Source organism: Bombus flavifrons, chromosome 5 (genome assembly GCF_040668555.2).
Source record: "Bombus flavifrons isolate JBK064 chromosome 5, iyBomFlav1_principal, whole genome shotgun sequence".
Lineage (NCBI taxonomy): Eukaryota > Metazoa > Arthropoda > Insecta > Hymenoptera > Apidae > Bombus > Bombus flavifrons.
Genome location: NC_138446.1, coordinates 11,393,830 through 11,418,821, shown reverse-complemented (window position 1 = coordinate 11,418,821; position 24,992 = coordinate 11,393,830). Strand labels below are relative to the sequence as shown.

At 34.1% G+C, this 24,992-nt stretch overlaps 2 protein-coding genes and 1 long non-coding RNA gene across 4 annotated transcripts in view; 1 reads left to right on the top strand and 2 right to left on the bottom strand.

Moving 5' to 3' along the window:
- Positions 1-100: 100 nt before the first annotated feature.
- Positions 101-24,423, bottom strand: LOC138179840 (uncharacterized). The gene is made up of 3 exons (XR_011173131.1): positions 24,111-24,423; positions 1,403-1,563; positions 101-1,275 (listed from the first exon to the last, which is right to left on the bottom strand). It is a non-coding gene; the product is annotated as an uncharacterized LOC138179840 (long non-coding RNA).
- On the bottom strand, positions 2,027-6,325 carry LOC138179839 (uncharacterized). Its single transcript, XM_069113014.1, has 3 exons — positions 6,022-6,325; positions 3,720-3,886; positions 2,027-2,868 (listed from the first exon to the last, which is right to left on the bottom strand). The coding sequence occupies exons 1-3, from the start codon at positions 6,092-6,094 to the stop codon at positions 2,599-2,601; spliced, it is 510 nt and encodes a 169-aa protein (XP_068969115.1). The 5' UTR covers positions 6,095-6,325; the 3' UTR covers positions 2,027-2,598.
- The window catches only part of LOC138179837 (uncharacterized), a 70,779-nt gene continuing 70,208 nt past the window's right edge, over positions 24,422-24,992 (top strand). For both annotated transcript variants that reach the window (XM_069113012.1, XM_069113010.1), the window contains exon 1: positions 24,422-24,831. The gene's annotated coding sequence lies outside the window, so the exon portion shown is untranslated. The remainder of the gene's footprint in view (positions 24,832-24,992) is intronic.

The window sequence follows — 24,992 nt, the reverse complement described above, 5'->3', positions numbered from 1 at the left end:
GCTAATACTTATGTATCTCTATCTTTTCCAATCGCACAAGTATTTTTTTTTTCATCAAGCGCTACATTTCACTTTCAACTAGTGTCAATTGTTTGTAGTCATACGATAGTACTATCAAGTAACGCGAAAGTTATCTGTCCATCTGCATAGTGGGTGGTTTTCGACCAGTGACTTTAAGTAATTTTCCACTTTCTCCATATTTTTGCTTAGATTCTGCTTCGCTTAAAAAGATTCCCATGTATCGATATGAAAATTATTGGAAGATATTCTAGGAACTTGCAAGAGTATTCAAGAATTTTTGAGCACAGTTTTTAAAACACGAGAACGTAAAGAGAAATTGCATGATCTTAAACGATCCAGCGTGTAAATGTCAGTAAAGGTAAGGTTTTCGCAGACAGAGGACAATTAATATGCTTTCGATTGATATAATTGATTAGCATGCTGGGATAAACACAATAGTAGAAATAATATAGAAATACTTTTTGTAGCCACTGTAAGTAGCTCTTGGGTACAGTATTGTTCAAAAGTAGACAGACGCTTGATTACTTGGCAAAATGTACTTTACTCGCAAGATTGCGTAAATGGACTGTAAAATTTCATAACAATTAAACGTAAAACGGACAACAGCCTACGTTTTGTAAAATGGTTAATCGAAATTAGGAGATAAAGAATTTCAGATAAGTAAGAGTAAAAAAGAAGAGAAAGACGGTTGATATTAAAAGGAACATTTGTGATTTTCTTATCCATTGATAAATTGTTGTTTGAATAATTGCCTCTTGGAACAAAAAATATTTCTTTCCGTCTTATTTACGTTTCACACGACGAGATGAATGGCAACGAACGAGATGCAAAATGAGAGATGCTTAGCATCGAGGCATCGCGTGTGGGCGATAGATTAGTATGTCTCTTCAGAAAGAAATTACATTACGCTTAACGACGATCGTTATTCTTTCTTAGAATGGTTTTATTTCCTCTTAACAAGGCGATGTCGTCTCTCGTCTTCTACGGAAAAAAAAATTCCATTCTCTGCCTTAGTTTTCATTACACGCCATCGCACGATAAATCATATTCCTTTATTCACGGTTGTGGAAATTTAATTCAGACTGATTTGTAGAAACAAATACGTGTTTTCCATTGGAACAAGACAATAAATTCCGTTAGAACCTTCCAGAAATTTAAGAACTTTGAGATCTTCCGTTTGGCGAGGTCGGATCGACGTTCAACCGAGGCTCTCTTGACTTCTACGAAAACGATAACACGCAGATTTCCAGGATGCTGTTGGAGGAACAGAATGCACGAGTATAAACTGAATGCTTTCATTTAGGCAGTGTAACTACGTTAATTGGTTACAGCTGTAAACGCGCTGGTATAAGTTATATAGTTTAAGCGATTTAGTAGATACCTGATCTCACGTTTCCCTGTTTCCAGCGAAATTTTAGTATTATAAGCGGAATGCGGATGTTTGTGCGTTTGAGAGAAATGTGGATGTGCAAAAACGTCCAGGCTGTACACTCCTGTTCACGAGTATCGAAAAATATGCCGATCATTAAAATTGTTCGCTTCCTGTAAAATAATCAAAATAATTGGAAATCAATCGGAGGATACTTAAAAATTAAAATAAAATAAAAAGAAAGTCAAGATATAATTAACAAAAGAATATTGCACAAAGATCGTACAAAGGAATTTAAATAAAAGTTGTGTACAATTTTCCAATGTTATGTGTCCACGAGAAATTTCCTATTGTATTAGGTTTTCCCAAAAGTTTCTTTCGTTTTATAAGAAAGTGATGGATGCACAGCATTCTTTGTTTTACATTATGATCCGTTTTGTTCTAGTAGCAGAAAACGGATCATACAAAATTCAATAAAATAATATAAAAGAAAAAATGTTGCGCATCTATTATTTTCTTATAAAACAGACAGAGACTTTTGGAACGACCTAATATGTTTCTTATTAACATCCTTGGGAATGAAGTAGAGGATAATGGAAAAATGGAAATCGATAAAAAGTATTTATTATTATATCGAGATTAATCAGTTCTCTTTTTTTTTTTTAGAAAAGCTTGTTTCTTTGTACAATTTATTGGTAGTGTATTGCTATAACAATTTTTCTAAAATTTACAACTTAAATTACATTGGTTCGTTGAACGATCGAGTAATAACTTAGCAGTGTTTTAAATTTCATTCTCGTAGATTTGATTGTATTTGTTATTATTATAATTATGAGCATCGTATTCTTAAGAACATCCCCTTTTTATATTATCAATTGTTCTTTGATTTATCGACAGTAGAACGAGAACATCATTATTATTTTCTTATTTCTGAGCTTCGTATTATCGATATCGTCGTAATTTTATTGACTTATTAATCAATATTTATCGTAATATTATTATGAAACGCATAACGAATGAAACTCCATGTACACATTTACAAAATGAAAACAGCATTTTCATTGGTAACGCGATAAAATCTTGTGTATCGTGTTGTGGTGTAATATTACAGTGTATGTTACAATGTATGTATAAACGCGTTAATGAAACCAATTATTCTCATCGACGACTAAAATGATTCACGATCGAGTGTTATTTCGTCTGCAATGTCAGGACGGATACATGATAATTGTTAATGTAATTTGTAATACTAAGGCTAGAAACAGATCGATCCCTCTTATCGTCAGGTCGTTCGCAGCACCGGTACCGATATTGCAAAACGATTTCTCGCAGCAAGTGGTGCAAGCTGAGAGTTTCGTTCGTTCACCGACCACTATACATCCGGAGTCGCATTTGTTAGTACACTTTCTCTCCACCGACCAAGTTTGTGGACTAGACGTTGAATCTTCCGTGCTGGTAGTGTAAGAAAATCGCTTTACCTGAAGAGAAAGAAGCAAACGTGAAAGGAATATTTGCAGATTTTAAACTTTCACAGTGTTCGTTATACGATATGTCATAGCAGATCGCAACTTGATACTATCGCGCGAAAAGAGAAAAAAGAAAACTAAAAAGAAAAGATGACAAAGAATTCTACATGTACGTAAATACTAAAATTAATCCGAATATTTGCAACAATTCCTTGTTATACTCCATATGACATTTCGCATTGGAACTTGTAACGAACACGAGTGAGTGTGAACGTAACATATTTTTAGTCAAGGGAATATCAATTTTCAAACGCAAGAAATGTCACGGTAATATTTTCCGGAATATCTCGCATCATATTGAGAATACGACTCGTTCATTGTTAATTCGGTCGACTAATAGCGATTACAGGTTTCGTAAAATTTTGACCGTGTATGTGCAAACTGTACAATTATACCATATCGAATATCATTGTTGATTACCAATAAATAAGAAGAATAAATAAAAAATTGCATTTGCATATTCCCTCAAATGTGTACACCATGTACATATGTTTCTATGAAGCAGAAACAATTTCAATAAAGAACGTGATTATTATGAAACTGAATTAATCGACTATATTGAAAATTTCCAAACACTAAAATTGCGTTACGTACGAAATGAAACTGTGGCTCTATCTTGAACGGTCTTCTCTCGCTCTCGCGTTGACGATAACTAATATCGCTTCTAGCTAGTAGCTGTTTGCTACGTTCTGTTTGCTTTAAAAGCACGCGACCGAAGCAAAATATCAAACATCTGTTGAAACACGTGCGCGCCTTGTGTATAATCAACAAGCGTTTGCATCGCTGTTATCATTTGTCATTACCATACAGGTCCTTTTGTCACCAGTGCACTTGTGCCTGAAAGTGGTGAAGTTTCCGGTCAGATTGGCGCATCTCTCTCCATCTTCCATCGTATCACACTGATGACACCATAAATCGTTTGCTCGTTCCGATGCTGCGTGAGTTCGATGTTCCGTAGTTAACAGTTGCCCTGATCATCGAACACAATCAACCGACAAATACGTGTTAATTAATAGAAATCGTGATTTATCCTAGATTTCTAAAGATTATTAAAATCGAGCTAGTAATCGGACGCAAGACGTTGGGCAAATTGTCGTCTACTTTTTTGTCTTTTATTTTATTTGTTAATGTTTCGATTCTTCTACTTTTTCCTTTTTTCTTTTCTCAAACAAATGTGTCAGATTTTTGTACATTTTTGTAAAAATAAATAGATATTAGTCTTGACATTTAACAGATACATCGGCAATATGCGCAAGTTGACGAGATTGCTAGGAAGATAGCGGAAAGGGATATCATCGAGGAAATCGTCTAATAAGGTGAGACATCGGTTTAGGTTTCTTATTTACAACGGAATTCTTCGGATGTTTAGCTTTTTCGTGCCTATGTAAATTCCTTTTTGCGTCGAATAGCGTTTCTAACGATATTTTGCCAAATTTTCCTGCTGTCCTTGCGATACGACCCACGGTAAGACTTGGCAAGCAAGATATCGTAAACGTATCTGGAAATTACGAAAAATTTATTTCAATTAAACGTATTCCGAGAACATTCAACGATTTCAGTTTAAGGCATTATTAATGCTTATCCGGACTACCTTTGACAGGTAATCAACGAAATCATACACAGGTACTTAAAAATACCTATACAGTTATAGAAGATATTTCCAAGTTGGGGAAAACGCTTCCACGCACGCTCTAGACTTTCAGCTTCTTAACAGATTGGATCATCTCCGAAGACTAAACAGACGGTATACGACTACGTTTGCATCTATACGACAATTGGATCTACGCAAGATTACAGATTCGATATCCACAAAATATTCTATGTATATTTCATGAAGTTAAAAATTCTACGTATACTGCACTGTTTTATTTCACATCTGGTCCCAATAGAATAAAGTGGATTAAACGTAATTCAATAAAATAATTTAAAACAAAAAGTGTCGTGCATCTATTATTTCCTTGTAAGACGAAAGACACTTTCGGGACGACCTAATGTTAAAAATTCTCTGTGAGAATCGATTGTAATATTCTTCCTGTTAAAAAAAAAAGAGAAATAGATGTATTTAATATGAATTATTTATTTTATACGTAGAGAAGTAAAATATGTATGCGATAGTTTGTAATAATTCGTAGAAATATAGGCAAGACGGTAAATAAAAAAGGCAGACTCGAAATGCTAATTCATCGCGAAGCTTATCACGAAAGAAAAGTCGATTAAATGTACCGTGTACAATGATCGTTGTTTACACGATTCGTAACACAAATGGCTAACACCTACGAGCGAAGGCTTCAACAGGTGCACTTTCCTCTATATGCAGTCTATATGTAGAGGAACATCTTCGCTATAAATAGACGAAACATCGTTCCTTCAGACATCCAGTGAAAACTCTCTCTCAACGAAACACGCTCCTAAAACGCAACTTGCTCGTAATACAAATAGAGCCATGTAACTGAAAGAAACCTCGAGAAAGAAAGAAAGAGAAAAGTAGGAAGAAAGAGAAACTTCCATCTTCCATCACAGAAACGGTCTTTGTTGAAAGAAGAATTCCTCAAATTAAAAATTCTCAAAGACGAAATACCGCCACTGTTTATCCTGACAAATTATCTTCCGTCTTAACCAGTTACCTACTTTTGACGAGTATACTCGTCACCCGTAAAAAGCACTTAAAATTTTGCCGTTTAAACCGCAATTTTAGTGAAAACTAAAATATATTCGTAAATATAAAAACGTTTCTACTATTTGGAAGCCAGGGCTAGGTAAAACGAACAGACGAAGAAATCTAAATAATTATTATGGAAAAACTATAATACAGCGTGAACGAAGTAGCTGTTCTATCCTTTCTAACGCATTTTAGTCGCATTAGTCGCAACGGCTAACTGGTCAACACACTGTCGAGACGATCAACTTTGGTATTGCGATCGTATCGACGTGAAAATCAGCGTGACGAATGAGGCGTAAGAATCGACGTTTTCTTCTGTCGCAAACACCGAAGATGGGCAATGCGTATCGGCGAATTTCTAATTTCTAAAACGTGTGAGAAACGCGTCGAATGAAAGAGGCGAAGGTTCAAGCGGCCAGACAAAGCGAGTAAAATGCGAGGCTTACCATTGACGCTTACGACGATGGAGATGGACGCGACGATCAGGAAGCACGTGACAGCGGCACATGTATCGGCCATGTTGATAACGTACAGCGCGTCAGATTCGAAAATAAATTCGGCTGTTTAAATTGCGATCGGCTGATGTTGCTGGCGCATTGATCGCATCCTCGTGTATCGCCGCGAGCGCGTTGCAACGCGAAACGAGTGGATTTGGGCACAATGGACAGCCATATTGAGAATAGCCGGAGTCTGCGCTGGATGGGTAGTACGCACAGCTGCTCTAGAAACCTCGAAGCCCAAGGAAGATCAATATCCATGACAGCCGGAAGGTCCTGTTCGTTCAGCGGGAACGTTTGACGTCAAAGTTTCTGCGCATCTGCGTCACATCCAGGAAAAAGAAAATTCACCGTCACTGAATCAATGATTTGTCGACATCGCAACTAAAATTCGACTTACAATGGCTCGAGAGCGAAAATAGTCCGACACTCGTCGTAAAAACATCTTTCGTTTCGTGCGTTCTTTGCAACGAAATAACTCGTCTCGAACCGTGGACCGAACGATTTGAACTTTGCTCGAAAGAAGTTAGAAGAAATGTTCGAAATGTGTTATTCAAATGTTCGTTACAGGTCCAGCTAAAAAAGTTGTAAAAAGCTACCTTTACTTTCTTCTTCGCGATTCCGACTAATTGTACTTCTTTCAATATTTCTTTACACGTCACCTATTGTTAATCTTCCCAATTCTTCTAACCCGTCAAAAAAAAAAAAAAAGAAAAAAAAGGAGGAAACAGATTGTTTGACCCAATTTTTAAGAAGTTATTCTGTTTTAAAGAACGCACGAACGCCTCCCATACCCTGGCGGTGTGCCCGTTACACGAGGCTTTTCGGAATTTTGTTCCTTTTGTAACGAGACACGACTATTCTGATCACATTGATAGAATTTGAAATCACTCTGAAAGTGCATATGTGAAAGATAGTCGTTGCGAATATTTGGCAAAGAAATAGTACATAGTATGGATAGGTATCTTAAGCGTAGGATAAATATCAAAAATTGTCCCATTGAATATCGAGACGTATCGGTACAACGAATGATTGACTGTTTAATTAATTTCGTGAAATTAATTTCCTCCACGAGGTACGCCATAAAGAGCCATCTTCGACATGTCATAGACGTTAAAGACCGTCTCATTGAACACTGAGACGCATCGATGTGATGGATAATTGACTGTTTAATTACTCGCGCTAAGTATCTTGTAACTTGTATCCGCGTTTTCAGATTTCTTTCCGATACAAATATAATATAAAATACAATATAATATGTAATATAAAATTTACCAATACCGACGATGTGTACCGACAATCTTGTGTCATTATAGCACCAATGAAATTTCAAAATATTTCGTACAACACACGCATACACGCGCGATATATTTATAAAGAAGCGCGTATCAGTGTTGGAATAATTTCATGAGCAACAGTATACGGTAAATGTAATTTGCAAACGACCTCTTTATCAAATATCGATAAACGCGATCGATATGGGAGGGATCGGTCCTTATGCTGACCAAATATTCCGTCATCATTCAAACACCCATCGAAACTAATCCCAGTACATACCGTTCGAATAATCGAGTAACTTCGTTTTCATGTACGATACAGTGCAGTTACTTGGTTGCTATGATATCTCAACGATTATTAACAGATACTAAGGTATCCCAACAGTCGCAAAATTCTTTTATAAATAAATTATAAATAAATTACACGTGGCTCACGAAGCTGTTTCAACGTTGCTGGAAGCTTTTTGCGTATATGATATACGAAGCATTTTGAAATGACCATTGCAGCACTGTAGCGAGACACGCCTAACGTGATCGTATCGGTGAAATTTCAAACGGATTTGAAAGTGTACATAGAAGTTATCAGGGTATTTATCAGGGACACGTACTTTCCAAAAATCATCAAACTATTCTAACAGCCAATTATTATTTAGTATGTTAATAAGCCACGATGTAATACCCTTAAAGAGTTAGAAGGAAGAAATTTTCGGCAAATGGAACAATTTGACTTTCAAATGGCTTGTACGTGATGTAATCATCAGTTTGATGAACTTTTAATTGCTATCGTAGATAGGGTCGTAAAATACTGCGAATGTTACAGACATTGTCGTAATTTTCCTATAAAGTAACACACGACGCGTAGTCTGTTTGATGTTCGGTTTGCTTGGCTCTTGTAATTCAGTTTCAATAAAATTGTACAAAATGCACGTGCAAATGCACTATCGAGGTTCTTCTCTTATTTTTTTCTTTTTAATCATATTCTCCAAAATATGAATTTGCAATCAAAATCTACAGTCCAATTAGAATATTAGGAAAAATATTCAGACGGACGATGTACATAAAGGAGATACAAATTACGACGATGAGAGGACTCGCAAGATATTTGTATCTGTGAAATTGCAACTGTCGCATCGATAAATATCTATGCCGATTGAATTTTTGATACACTTCGGATTCTCGTCGGAAAACCAGTAATAACATATTTCTATTTCGTAATATATTTCTGATACACAGAGAATGCCCTCAAAAAAATATACACCCACTTTAATTAAATGGTATCGTGAACTTGCTGCATCGTATTATTACAATTTTTATACAAATCAACTTTGTATACATTTCGTATGCATTTATTTCTTTTAATTCTATTAATGGATCGATAGATTTAATCCTATAAATAGATTCTTTGAATATTTATACGTTCCATATGTTTTTAACCACTACGACACATGATTTTTTCGGTAGAAATAACTGCGTAAAATTACATTTTCTCTGTACCTGGAAGCTTTTGTACGGTGAATTTTGTACGATCGAAGCCCCTTTTTCGAGCGGTACGGGTGCTTCGCCATGAGAAAGTGCCTCTCCATTACCGTTTTAGCTGGCTGTTTCCATTTGTATAAAATCGTCGTTATTATCGTCTTTATCGCAACGAAACCATCCCATTACATCAGTGTATTTAAGGTTTCCCTACAGTTACCCCATCATTCGAGGAATCCACGTGCTTTAGATAATTCTCAATATCACGTTTCCATCTTCTAACATCTGTGACTGTAGCTTTTCCAACGTCACGTACTCTTGATGAACTCTATCGCCGATTCTTACACCACCTTCGACGTTTTTAATTAAATTGTATTTCCTTTCTGTACGGCTGGAACGCTGTTAGTTTCATACCAAATTCTTATTTATCGGAATTCTATTCTATCGAACAGATCAAAGAACGTGTAGATTTAAAAACAAAAACGCATCCGTCACTGAGAAATGTTAGGTTCGACCGATGAAACGTACAGACACCAGAGTATTCGTCGGAGCAGTCGAATATCGACGATTCTACGATCTCCGTTTATTCTACTTCAAAGGCGATTCGCTAAAATTCAAACTAATCGTCCAGCGAGCGGTTCCACGTTTTCCAAACTGAACATGATCGCCAGCGATATGGAAGATGAAGATAATTTCCAATTGTTCGTAACATCTGACGACCATTCGACTTAAAACATCGTTCTCGAGGTCGCGGCAAGCAAGTTACGCAGGCAATTTGTCAGCTGTTGAACGAGAGAGCTGGCTGGTTGCACTGCGTTGAAGCAGCGCGATTCGAAGAACGGGAGAGACGCGAAAGGGAAGCGTTCGCCGAGAATACGTCCGTTTCGTCTTTCTCGTTAGACGGTGGAAATGAATTGGCGATTTCACCATGAATACTACAAAGGAAGTTAACGCTGTAACTGGCGCGAGTTTCGCGTGAACCGTAGTCTTTGACGAGGTGAAAACCGGTTTGTTTGCGCGTCTCGCCGAACAAATCCGATAACTAAAATTGTCTGGCGAAATTGTTTTACACGAGCCGTGTTCTCGGTAACGCTAGCGGCTATTTAATCGAAATTGTCGGCCGCGTTTCTCGTTGGCCGTTCGATCAACCAACGTGTAATTAAAATGATAATCTTAATAGATCCTCATGGACAAAGCTAGCGAGGCTGGCGTTTGGCGAAGCGAGCTAAGCAAATAGCGAATTATATCGCGCGTTATAGCTGGATCGTGGAAATTTGCGAATATTTTTACACGGATAGACTAACCCTGCTGTTGGTCCTCTAATTGTTCTCGTCCGATCTCATCTATTACAAATAACAGATACAACATAAGACAACATAGAAAAGTATATAAGTAAATAATATCGCGAATAATTACGAATAATTGCGCTCATTTTCGTTAAAGGTAAATTATATTATATTTACGTGCCAAGGCTAGAATTCAAGTTGCCGCTGATATTAATTTATTCTTGTTAAATTTCAATGTCGGAATAAAAAAGTTTAGCAGTTAGCCGTCGCGACCTCTTTGAAAAGCGTGTACCTAAAAGTGTGTCGCGAAAAGTAAGCTATGACGAGTATACTCGTCAAACACGTAGTACGCGTGGCTGTTATAATATGGAATTAAGTTGTTACGAAACGACTGTTTTATTTTTCAATTTTATTACCGACAAGGTTCGTCGTAACGAGTATAATCGTGGAAAACAGCCAACTAAACCAGGACCAGATCACGATACCGTTTAAAGATGAAATTTGTAGAATGGTCACGGTTAGAGAATGTCGGAACTTCGTATTATTATAACGTTTACCATCGCTGTGCTCTTGATATTAACCCTTAACTGCTGCTCTGGGGCTCCCAAGCGATATAAACATCCACGTAACTTCGCTCTCGAGTAACGCGTGATGTCAAGTGTCTTGGTAATTTTCAATTAAGTCGCCCCTTATGACTATAACTTATAACTTCTGATCTTTGTTCCGTATAGGAGTAATTGAGAACGTACAACTTTCCTTTCGCCTTGTTTCATCTTGTTCATTATGGATGAAAATGCGATTATAGTTACAACTTGAAACGAATCATTTTTCCTTGATCGCGATACAATGGAAATGTTTACAGCGAACGTTCCCGAGTGCTTCGAATAAAGAAAGAACGATGCAATACGATACTCTTTGACTTATAAATAACTTTCCTTTGAGACCAATCCGTGGATCAATTTCCCGGCTCCGCAGACACAGTGTTACACGTAACACTAGGAATCGCCAAATTTCCAGTCTTTTCTAATATTATTTTTCAATTTGAAATTCAATCTATTGGACGTAGGAATATTTTTACTGCGAACTATTAGAAAAACTCTGCCTTTCATCGTATAATCGACGAGCATCGCGAGAGTAATATCCAGACTTTAAATTCTAAAGACTCGTTACCGTACAACTGTAGTAGGTAACATTGTTCTCTAAACGCGTACGTAATTTTGTTCACATTGTATAACCGATAACTATTTTCTTTTTATTGTTTCTTTTCATCCGAATGTGCTTTAGCTTTCGCTTTACCAGCGTACATCATCCCTACGCCATGTACCGATGTTATTTTTCTTCTACACTGTGACACTTACTTCTCTGCTTGAACATGTGATCGAGTCACAATGCAAATGGTCTAAGACTGCTGTCGTAATACTCTACGGAATAACTTAAATAATCGTATCGTTCTAACACGTTATAGATTTTATTAAAGAGGAACGTTTACTCGATAGAAGACTCAGATTCTTTGTTTCACGAAATAAGACACGGATTTTCCCTCACGCTACTTTGCGATACAAATAATTGAATTTCTTCTCTCTCGTGCATGGAAAGCTTAAAATCACTTTTCCGGTTTTATCTATGCTAAATCTGCTGTCAATTTCGTTACTAAAATAAATGTTACAGATATCAGCAATGATCGTCTGTACTCGACTATACGTTTCTTTGATTAAAAATTTATCGAACATAATAAAATCCCGACAAGCGAGGTCTCCGATTCTTTAAATTCTGCAAAATTTGATGAAACGCGCAATGACTTGAAACTTCTGACGAGTAATGTACGTGAAAGACTCTGTATACTCGTTAGATCGTTCGTCAAACGAGAAACAGATCGAACTGTTCGCGTTCGGGTCAAACGTAAAGGAAAAAGATTAAATTTCCTAACTTTCCGTCCATAGGATCTTCATCGTCGTCTATGACAGTTGACTTCTCTTAATTAGCGAAGCTCCAAAGCTTTCGATATTTCCAAGTTTCAATAATTCTCATTCTCCGTTCGCCTTTCAATGACCGTCGTTAGCGTGAGCGTGTGCCAATAATCAAAGCGAACGATGCTCCTTTGAACCTTCCTTTCGTCTTCCATTCGTTTTCCTTTTCGGAAGGGAATAATGGCTAGAGCTACTTTACTCGTTGCGCTGATTTAACGAGTGCGTGTTTATTCTCTCTTTATTCTTCGTCTGCTTCTCCCTTCGCATCTGTTGAACATCGGTTCGATTGTTGAACTCGACTGCGTGATTCTTCTATCAGGAACGACATCTGTGTCCGAATATACATGTTACGGTCGTTCTTTAAAGTTCTTCTAAATTGAAAGTTCCTTAAAACTATTCCAACTGCAAAATTCCTCTCGTGAAAGAGTCGCGGTAAACGTGGATATCCGACGTTACGCGTTCGTTAACGAGGATCTCTTCTGTCAAATATTGCAAAGCAACGATTTTTCTAAAATATAAAAATATCTTGCGAAATAGCGGATACATCATTCGATTATTAGATCGCGGATGTTCGTACATTTGTGGGAATTTCAAAAATGCAAAAGTCCATGAAACGTTTAGGGAACGTAGAGGATGAAATAAATCTCCATCCATTTCAGTTTATTCAGTCGTATTCGTGAAAGTAGCAAACTGCACGAACATACGTATATTATTATTATTTCCTGTTTTTTGCGAAAAGCTTTTCTCCTTTTCAAGCATTTGCCTTCTATATTTCTTATTTTTGACGTTTCCTGTATTCATAGGAAATTGTAATTTAATTGTTGCAATAAAACTTATCGCTTTCTATTTTCCGTTTCTGCACATCCTTTGTAAATTTATCGCATTAGCGACGTGAAGTATAAAGGACGGTTGATCGTAAATTGAAATCACAAATTCCCCATCGACCATTTCACAACAGACTGCTGCAGTTGCATGTTTTATAGGGGTGAATAGCCGCAGAGAAATCGATTCCAGTTCTACAAGGGACAAGTGTTATTGCTTTCATTTGAGCGCTCTGCCTAAGTATATTGTTCGTGGATTTACTGCAACTATGTTTGGGATTCTAAATTGCAACCTCCCAAGAGAAAACCTTGAAATGCTCTAAATATCGTATCGACTACTTTCGCGTAACGATATACTTGCTTTATGACAAATACAAAAAGAAAAGAAAAGAGAAGAAGAGTAAAATGCTCATCGAGAGCATTTTACCTGGAATACGTATTCAAGGATTATTTGCAGATTTTTCAGACCAAAGATACTTTTGTAAAGTGTATAATCGTTTATCTGGAAAATGATAAAAGTACTTCGTTTCTAGTAGGATTATATAATATCAATATCGTATTTAGGAAGTTGTGAAATTGCGAACTTATTAATAGCAAACATCATACAGATACAGAGAACGAAATTGCTGATCGATACAGAGGATATTAATTCGTTTAATATCTTGGCGATAGCAGATGATCGCTTTGCAATTAATCAGTACTCTGCAATTTATAATTGGATATAATGCAGTAATTATTTAAATCAATTGTTACGAGTATAAAGATTGATAGCAGGTATTTATAACTTTTCTGCGATTTTCACATTAAGCATGATGAAGCAGTTGAATGATTAATTGCTTCTCTTTAACATAGCCGTGAGGGAGACGAATTTTTTTTTGAAAGAAATATTCTTCTACCAACTATCGTCGGTAAAACACCGAGTGTAGGATTAAACTGTTAATTGCGAAAACTATTAGAATTAAACTAACGTTCGTTGGAATTATATTTTCAAAGTCTCATTTTTACGTACACTACCTGAAGTATAATATTTCTCCAAATAGTAAAATATAAAATAGTGAAATGACGATGTTACAGTAAAAATTGTTTTATCGTACAAAATTAAATATCTTTGTGTATTTACTATGGCCCGAAATAATTATTAAAAAGAAAAAAAAAAGAAGAAGAAACTTTCAATCTTCCGAAAGATGGAATATAATGAAATATATTTAGACGTTGAATAACAATTTTTATTTTCATTTCGAAAGATGGAACGAACATGAAATATGCAGCAAATTTTGCAAATATTTCAAAATGAAGGAACTGCGCAAATATAAATATTTGCAAGTTAATTGCACTTAATATGGAACACCTGACTTTAAAAGCTTCCCAAAAAGAGAAACATGCTTTTCTTTTCAATTGCTTTCGAGAAATTAATAAGTTCTTTCTGTGTCGCTTTATAAACTCCTTTAACATCGATATTACGTTTTTTTCCTAATATTAAATTCTCACAATTTCTTACAATTTTTCAGCTGAAAGTTGTATTAAAATAATTTTGGAAACTGCTGAAAATTGTTGAAATTGCTGCACCAAGAGCATAATTTCTCGGAAAAAAGGACGATGAAAACTCAAATCCTTCCGGGACTGTTTTACTCGTTCTATTGAACAAACATGTTTAATGATAAATCATGTTAAGTAAAAGTAATAAGTCATGTTAAGTACGAAAAGTAATATTTTTTTTAACTTGCCTTCGTTAAAGACGTTCATTATTTAACTCGACTCTCAGAAAAATTTTATAGGCTATCAAACGTAACGATCAACTGCATTCGATCAACATGCTTTCATTTTTAAGGAAATATTTCATTTCTTATTTGCGTTATTACTTTAATAAACGTTCCTTATACCGTTAACGTTCATAGTATTGTGCTATGTATAAACCAACGTTTACTTACAGCTTTACGCTTATATACTGTCAATCTTCGAAAGAACTACGGATTTTTATTATACAACAATTAATTATATTAAATATTAATTACACAATATATTAATAGTAGTTACTGTAACATTAAATGATTAGCAAAATTACAAGATTGAAATTACCACAAGAAAAAAAGCGAGGTGTTTCGTTTCCTCTTTTACAAATCTACAAGAAGAAGGTTGCTTAGGAACGATTGAAACGTAAAATGAAATTCTAATTAAATAAACATCGTATTACCATTTTTCTACTATAGTTTCGAATAAATTCCGCGTACTAATCGTATTTCTCTACGGCACAATAATAACATTCTGTTAATCAGCCTTTGAAATGTCACCGCAAACGTTCCATGTGCAACGTGACGTATATTCCGTGATAATTTTCTTAAACTATATGAAGTTAACGTTTATAACATTCTATAAAGTAATAAGCAAACTAAATGAATAGCCTTCATCACGCTGTATATCCTGTTTGCATATTTAATATTAATATCAAAGCTTCCAAGCAAAAAGATGTTGTATTTTGCGAGCGTATTTTATTACCGAATGCATAATAATTCATTAACAATCCCCACAATTTATCGTCACAGTACGAAAGTAGGTTCAATAATTTACATTCTGTTTTTAAACAGCCTGTCGTAGTTATACTTCGTTTTCACGTATTTCAAGTAAACATATTATCGATAAATACAGCAGTACAAACACTATTATATCAATGCAAACGTTAAAACATTTTCATCATGATGAAATGTATTTGCTACATCGATTTTAACGAATTCAATTTATGTATGATGAATGTTAAGCAGACATTTACTTTGTTTCGTTAAGTTTTAAGAATGAAATTAATTAAAATTTCCTTCGATCAAGGTACATGTAATTTTAACAGAAAATTTCATTAAATTTCGATAAGTATTTCTAATGGTTAGCCTTATACCTATAAATAAAAATTAAAAAGCAAACTATCCTATAAAAATTAACAGAACCAAGCTTTCGTTTATCAGTAGATTATTTTCTCCTGTTAATTTTTATGGCACAATTGTCTCTTCGATTCCCTATTTTTCTACGATTTATTCGCCTCGAACACAATTTTAACGCAATATTTGTAACAACAGACAGAGATACTTGGCTAGATTTAACACGATTCTTTTCTTCGCTTTTGTTAAAAAATTATTCACAGACCGCAGCTCCTCCTTCGATAAATTTCAATTCTCATTCTTTCTCATTTCTCATTTCAATTCTCATGCACGTACATACAATGTAGCGAGTACGAAGCAATCACAGAATAACGCGATCTTCGATGAGATGCGATGTTTTAATAAGTTCTGATAATAGATGCATCATTAAATATGTAATTGGAAATGGTTGTTAATCGCGAGCATTAAATAATAATGTAATTTGAAAATAAATTGAATTCGATATATTTATATCGAATATATTAAAGACGTTTTAACATCGACGTATTGAACATTTACTACTATTTTCCTGGCAAAATATCTTCTTGTCGTTATGTATCTCCATAATATTTGGATTTATTTCAGCAGCATGTAAAAGTTACATTAATAAACAAAAAAAAAAAAAAGAACAAGTCACGAGTATCTTTTTTTAACTTACAAGATACGTATTATCAAATATCTAAAGAACAATTCTAAACAATTTTGCAGAAATAACATTCCAGTGTATCGTGTCTTGTCTGTCGTAAACGAATATCTGTTCGATATAATACTTAATTGATATGTTAAATTCGTCGGATACAACTTTTTAATCGCGCATGAAACAAACGTGTATTTCTCATTTCGTTGAATCGTTTTCTACATTTAAATTATTCCTGGATAAATAAGAATTATACGAAACTCATGAAAGAAGCAAATAAGCAAAATAAAGAGAAGAAGAAAAAAGAGAAGAAACTGGTAGATTTCACTTATCGTTAAACTTATATTCTTAAGCTAAGTTAAACTTAGTTTGCAATCTTCGTGAAATTACGCAATTCAACAAACTGTCGGATGCAAATACAACGTTAACATAGAATTGTAACGATAAAAGTTTTATTCGAAGTTATGGTAATCTCTTTTGCTATGACTCGTCATTGTGCAATTGTAACTTATATCATTAACAAATCTGTATTTTCAGATGAGAAACTGCGTTTGTAACTATAATCGTACATTCCGTGTACATAAGTAATGTCCACATTGAGGAGCGTATAACGCTTAGTTGATAAATTCGAAAGCACATCGTTCGCGTGTAGTCCACGTGAACTATATTTGAAGTGTGTTAAAATGGCAATTTGTAAATTTTATACGTCATATCGAAGAGATTGAGGATATTAAAGGAGAATACATAAATATTCGAGTCGCGTATATAAGTCTTAATATTACGAGCATAAATCTCGGAAATCTTCCAAATCTCCGTCGTATCTCAGCCACGTGAAATTATTTTTCATAATCTTAGTACGTTGTTGATCTACGATATATTAAAAGTTCTATACAATAAGTAATAAGTTTTATACAATAGCTCGTGGTTGATAACTCTGCGTTAACACAATTTATGGTAACAAAATTTTATCCCATTCTAACAGTTCGTGGAAATAAAAATCAACGGGCTTATGTAACTTCCAGTTGGCGAACAAATTAACGCAAGTTTCCAACGAATGAAACGCGAATAATGAAATTACAGGAATACCGAGGAACGAACTTTAAAATTCCTCGTATCGATCGAATCGACTGTTATTCATTGAATTTTCCAGGATCGCTAAAATAGGATAAATCTCACGGGCTAAAGAATTTCCAGCGATATGAAGGAATTAGGTAACGTTGCCGGAGAAGAGTGCGCAGATATAATACAATATCTTGGAAAAGTAAAATGTTTCTTTTAATAATGTAAATGGAGTGAAAAATATTGCGATAGGAGCGAGCAATGGCTGATTCTGCGTAAAAAACCGAGTCGAAAATGTGGAATAAAATTTGTAAGAATTTAAGTATACCAGTTAAATCTTCAAACTCGATTTTCTCGATGACGAAACCTCGGATGAAAAAAAATTAATTGTAGTAAATTATACCAGGTGTTTTTCACCAGATCTTTCATTTTTTTCACGTAGAATCATTCTGTTTTTTTATCTATTGGCCAAAATCTATAAAATTCACGTAGCGATCAACGTATTAATGCATTCTGTGAATTAAAAAAAAGATGTAGTTTAACGTAGAGAGTAATCTTTGCTATTGCGATAGCGATGGAAATTTCATTATCGAGATTAATCGTGACTTTGTTGAAAGTCTGATCGGCGCTGTAACGAAAGAGTGGTTAGGCGAGGGGAATCACGGCGTGGAATGGAAAAGCGTGCGAAAGTAGTCTCATAATGTAATTAATGATCGAGGAATCGAAATTCTGCCGTATTTTACAGCGAGGATAAGAACTACTCAAGCGACAATCGAATGTCACTTAAGCGTTCTGGAGATGGAATCAATTAGTACCTGAGTGGCGTTAATTCTTGCGCGAAGATCAATTCTCGCGAACTATTCGAAAAATAAGGATTAAAAGGTTTTTACATAGGAAAGCGTAGGATTGAAGCTTAGGATTTAATTTTGACGCGAATAAATGAAAGTTTAAAGATCGAGATTTAATTGAAATAAAAGTAGGATTTTTAAGTTAAAAAACGTGAATAATTCCTAATTTTTGTCGCATATGAAGTATAGATACAAGTCTTTCAAATAATAAAATATTTAATTAACGTTAAATATTTAACTATAACGTGAAAGTAATATAAATGTAAATGAATATCGAACACTCATCAATTAATATCGCATGCTAATTAATATTTATGAATCATAAGCAAAGCATGATGGAAAATCGAAATTCGATATATATTTTGAAACTTAAAAATAAGATTGATAGAATGAACGTGAGTTGGTGTATACTAATTTTTTATTAAATGAAAAATAATACTTCTTAATTAATTTTTTAATTAACAGATATTATGTATATTATGTTTACATATATGTACACAAATATAATTTTCTACAAATAATATATATGTTATCAATTTAGTTCTGGACACGAGTATAAAATTTCTCAATATGTCACAAATTTTCCCGAACGTTATTTTTCGCTTTTGAATTTGCAATTGAATACTACGAGTATATTTCTTATATCCGTTGACAAGTTTAATAAAACTATTTTACGCTATGGATTCGCTTGTTACTTACGGCTTCTTTAAAGCAAGCGATTAAGAGATGGAATAAAGCTAAAATTACGTGATATAATATGCGCGTATACTTCGTGTGCCTGACGTTACGAGCATCACGCTACTTACAAAGGAGATTTTACCTTGTATAAATCATACTTTTACTTTAGCAGCATAATAAATTTTATCCGATTACTTGAAAGCTGCTTGTATTCCGAGTTATTAAGTATCATTATAACGACGAATGGTGTTGATAATTCTCTAATTTATTTAAATTTCCGAATTAACATAAAGTGTTACGTAATCACTTTATAAATATCTTAGAACGTTATAAAAATTATTTTATATCAAATCTTCCCTTAGAGCACGTGGACAGAGAAATATGAAACTTCGATGGAACGCATCTAACGATTAAGTATCAGATATCTATGAAATTCATCTAAATGATTAAATATCAGATATCTATGGTATTCATCAAACGATTAAATATCAAATAATATGCGCAATATAAAACGACAGTTAGCAACATTTCGATATTACGGATTAATTGAATTAACTTTTAAATCAAAACACAAACGTGTTAACTACAGTCTGCGGATTAAAGCGATTACAACTTTTTCCTTTTTTTTTTTTTTTTTTTTTTTTGATAGGAAAACTTCTACTAATACTTCTGTGTAAGCCTGTGAGGTAAGCTTCGACTTCTAAACTAACTTCGTAAGCTATAGAACTAAAAGAGCCTAATCGTAATGTGATACGAATAGTCGGAAGAAATTTAACATTTATTTAAAAACTATATATATTTATTTAAAAGCCGCTAAAGAGTCTTTAACTATATTTTTATGAATCTGTATAATTTTTTAGAATTTTAAAAGGATATATATATATATATATATATATATATATATATATATATATATATATATATATATAGAGAGAGAGAGAGAGAGAGAGAGAGAGAATGTTACAAGGAAGTGATCTAAAACTTCGTAAATTTGTAGTACATGTTTAATGAGAGAAGTAGAAAGTGTCTGATAAGTGTAGATCCTAAAATTAATCCCGTTTATTTGATATGCCGTACTTTTTATTTAACATTTAAATCGAACGTTTAAATCGAACCTTCGATAGAATAGATGGAACAAACGTGTCCAATAAAATCTCCTCCATCATCTGATTTGATTTCACTGAATTTTTCTTTTATGAATACACATAAAGAGAATTCTACCTATTGTGGACACACGAACAAATAAATAAATAATGCATGTCGTGCAATACCGGTTACAGAAGGAATAAATAGAGATATATTTATGTATTATCCACAGATGGCTGTTGTACGGTGACTATGAAAAGTATTTAAATAATATGAATATAGATATAATGTACATGTATTAAACTTGGTATTATTTAATGGTACTTTCATACGATTACAAAGATTTGATATTGCGAAAATGAAATATAAAAGCTGATAGGAAAACGGTTCATTGGAAAATATGGACATGCGCAAATATTTTCTCGTACCCGCAGTATATTAAAACAGAAAGTCAAATGAAATATTTTTTATCAATGCGGAAGAATATTTTTCTCTTTTTCTTGCCCAAGCAATTGCATTTCAAATATTATATAACGTTGATTAAAATTTCCTTTTCTCTCGAGTGAGTACTATGAGGTCACAAAAAGACACAGATCTTTTCTTTGCAACTTGCTGCATATAAAACTGCGCCCTTTTACAGGCAACCATGTATATTCCAAGCGTGATGAAGGGATTAGATGATCGTATCGTAAATTATGCTTACTTCCAACCCCAAAGGCAGACTTTCCATGTGCTTGTCCCTTTGCTTTGAGGGTCAGCGAACTCTTCACTCTATATGACAGAGACAGCCTAGAATCCAGGGGGAAATTTGAAAGTCAATCAAGGAAGGAACTGTAAGATGGACAGAGCAAGGTCTCGTAGAAATGCATGAGATTCGTTTCTCGCAAATTACGAGATACGGAAACGTTTAAAGTCATCTACAGACGGAAATCTGTTCAAGACAGTCGCGGTAATGTTTCGACGTTATATTTCATACGTTAAGCCTGCTATTATTTAAATCTGTTCTTTGAAATTGAGTAAAATCAAAGTAGCTGAAAAAGTACAGCCGATAAAATTACGTTCAAAACTGAATGAACAATAATTTTTACTTTCGTTACGCTGTTGTTATCGATTATCCATTATTTCTTACGACAAGAAATGGGAACGTGCTTAATTTACGATAAAAGCGAGAAACGGTACGTAAAATATTTTTCACGATAAATTATTTTCATATTGTCTGAAATAATTTTACGCTTCCGCAATGTAAGTGGCGAATGTAATTGAACAAGAGTCATTTTTAATAAATGTAACAGCTATATCGTAAAATATATTGTAACGTGTTAATTCATAAAGTTACGTAAAATTATTGGAAATCTATGTACGTAGGTATGTTTAAATATTTCATTCATGTTTTTATTCCATTGAATTGCAAGTTATATAAAATCATTTCATTAATAGTATACAATTAAATAATATAAGAATTGTGAATTAAGAATATTGTTTATTAATGATATAAATAATTAAATTAGTAGTAATATATACTTAACACGTTCTTGTATTTTGTTATTAACGCAGAATTAAATGGTTGAAAAATTAAAATTATTTCACTCTTCTTTCAAAATTATTTCAATCTCGATCTCATGTTTTAGAAGGGAATACTGTGATTTTTGTTCTTAAAAAATATCATTCTCTAATAGTCTGCATACAACTATGATTGTATTATTGAAACAACGTCATCAACGAGTTTCTTAAACTACATAGACGCTATTGAAACAAATTACATACGTACATAGTAAGTTTATATGAATATTAAACATAAGAAACTTCGTTTGACTTGATTTCGCTGAGATCAGCTTGTCGAAGTGCATCATAGAAACAAGTCACGTCGATCAAAGTTGTAGCGCAATATCCACTAGACCGTCATTAAAGTCATCGTTGGTACATTAATAGATGGTATCATACAGTTAAACGACATGTCATAATATTCTTCCATCTAAACCATAACAGTAACAGACTATTTCCTACAGACTAGAGGCATTTCATGGGAAAATCATATAAATTCTTAAATACAATAATGTATAATACACATACGTACATATATGAACCAAGTTTGTAAGCATAATCTATGGACTACGATAAATACGTGAAACATTTTGAATTCTGTATTAGATTTGAAGAAATCTTGGATAAATCAAAAGATATTAAATACTACAAAACTGAGACCATTATTAAGAATTAAGATATGATTTTATGGAAGATGTAAATATAATTTATCGATAGTTTCAAAGACGAAAGTGAAAGAAATCTGTAACAAGAATTAGTCCCTTAAGGAAACGTTAATTACTTTGTTGCTTCATTATAAAACTAACAATTATCTTTTATCTAAAGGATATGTTATAATACAAAGATGTTTAAAATTATTCGATGGAATGATATCCTATTGATATTAACGCTGGTTACCTACTTTTTAACCTATCATTTACAGAGAACAGTTTATTTATCGAACCTATAAACCTTTTTGCCCGCTTCAGAGCTTTCATCGACGATTTATGACGTACATGGTGCAATAATGCCCAGTGCGATTCTCTTTAATATCCCATGTTGCATACATTCTCGTACCGATTACACAAATTGTTTGAATTCAAGAAACTTGAGATCACTATACCGGTATAAATTTGTTATTTACTTGAACTGAAATATCCTTTCAGGTTTGAAGTGAAGTTGAAATTCTTTCAAATAATCTTTGACTTAAAGATGTTATTTATAGTTTCGCGTTTATCGATGTTGATTCCCTAAATTCGACTGATTTTATATGTATACGCTATTTATTTTACGATTTAAGCATTACATGCTAGTTTAAGTATTATTTACATACCAGCTACTTGAAATCCATTTAAATTCATGTAACTTAACTAATTACAGAACAAGGTTTAACTTTTACGCTAACTAAACTCAAAATGTCCATGAAGCATGATTTGTTTCTGGAAAGTCATTTAACTATTTTAACTAACGAAATGAATAACGAAAACTATCGATTTTCAAAACTTTATAATATAATGGAATCGTTTTACATATTTGCGGAGAAACAACACAACAGTTTTCGTCTATGAATACGAAATAAAAAATTTAAATAAAAATTATATTAATCCTTTCGGTACGAGTTGTTTTTTAACATCGATGGTACGTATACAGCAGTAAAGCATGTGCGTGGCCTGAATACATTTCCGGTCTCTTTATAACGATTGTGAACAAATAATGTAAAAATAACCTTCAAAACTATAACGTATGTTTCCAGATAAAGAAAATAATCACAGACCTCGCTGGATGCATAAGCATTCATAGACCACATCAATGGAATTTTTTCTGACGAATATGATGTACTTCTCCTGTAGGAAAGTATGAGATGACTTGTTTGTTTGTAAGAAATGTTCAAGAGCAGTTATGAAATCATTTACGGATTTCACTACGTTTTACATATTCGAAACTTTCCATCTTTGCATTCCTTTTCTGTCTCTTCTTTCTCATGAATACTTGAATACATGATTTTTTCAAATGTAATAAAAAAAAAAAAATGCTAATTCGTATATTACAAAACTTCACAAAAATAATCGTAAGAATCTGTTCTATTTTTTCCCGTATATTTCCTTGTTTGGAAAAAGGAATAATTTATGACTTGTAATTTGTAAAATTACACTAATAATATTAGTCTACTTGTGCAAGATGGCTCCCATACATATATTTGTCATATTAGAAAATATAGACCTAACCAAACAGCAATATTACACATTTACAGGTTAACGTGCGTATATATGTAGTACCTATTTACAAGTATCACAGATTACCTCTCGCAAAAGTGCATAGGAATGGCACTTCAAATAATGAAAAGTAAGAAAACATAAAGACTACAGTAAAGTTGTAAATCTAAACTACAGTTCAAGTTATACAAGGCATGCAAACCTTCTTTTGAAACGTCAAGCGTGTATTTCGATATACAATATAAAGAAACATAATATATAGTACATACCACACAGATCCTTTGCCACAATCTTTGTCAATATGCGCAACGAAATCGGCAATTTTCGCGCCGCCACTCAAACACCGTTTCTCTCGTTTTGGGTAATTGAATCAAATCCAGATCATCCATGTTTACAGCGAAGCAACACGTGAGACCGCCAAAAGTGCTTTCCACCCCCTCGCATAACTGACATCGGCCGTCCGTGGATCCAACGGAAGGATTTTGAACGTTGGAGAATGCGTAACGCTGATTGGCTATTGGGCTCGGGGTCGATGGTGGAAGGGGACGCCGGGTCGCGACGAGCCTCGCAGTACCGCTTCGACTGTGAACGCGGTAGGAACTGGATCGTTTATATTACAAAGCTCCTTTATCGTTCGGAACGATTACATTCGAATGTTTTTTCAAGCGCTAACGACGTAATCGACGTTTGGTAAGCGATTAGTAACCGCGAATCCGTGTCGAATCGTGGATAATCCTCGAGCTGTTTCGTGCGTGTACGTGACATTAAGTGGCACGCAAACAGGTGCACCTATTCGCGTAGCGCAAGAAACGAATCACGGAGGTCGTTGCACGTAATATCCACCGACAGACGGGACAATTCGGGTGCACGATCTATGTCTATGACTGTGCAGTAGCGGATACTCTTCTCGACCACTTGTCTGTCGCCAACCGCCACTATTGTCTCGCGAAGACCGAGCTGTAAATCTTCGTTGCTTATACTGTTTTCTTGGTGAGTCTTAATTTTTTACTTATTCGGTGGTATAATAATACCGTTATTACGAGGTAAAAGTTTTTGGATGTGTGATTTCTTGTAACTTTGATTGAAGAGACGCCATCATTATTAAAAGTTTGAATATCCCGCCACTAGCGAGGGAAACATAATACAGAATG

Bases quoted from the DNA above. Each gene is read 5' to 3' on its own strand.
- LOC138179839 (XM_069113014.1), bottom strand. From the start codon at position 6,094: ATGGCCGATACATGTGCCGCTGTCACGTGCTTCCTGATCGTCGCGTCC. The intron at 3,887-6,021 runs GTAAGCCTCGCA...TTCGATGATCAG, and splicing joins CATCGTCGTAAGCGTCAATG to GGCAACTGTTAACTACGGAA. The intron at 2,869-3,719 runs GTAATGACAAAT...CTTTCTCTTCAG, and splicing joins GTGACAAAAGGACCTGTATG to GTAAAGCGATTTTCTTACAC.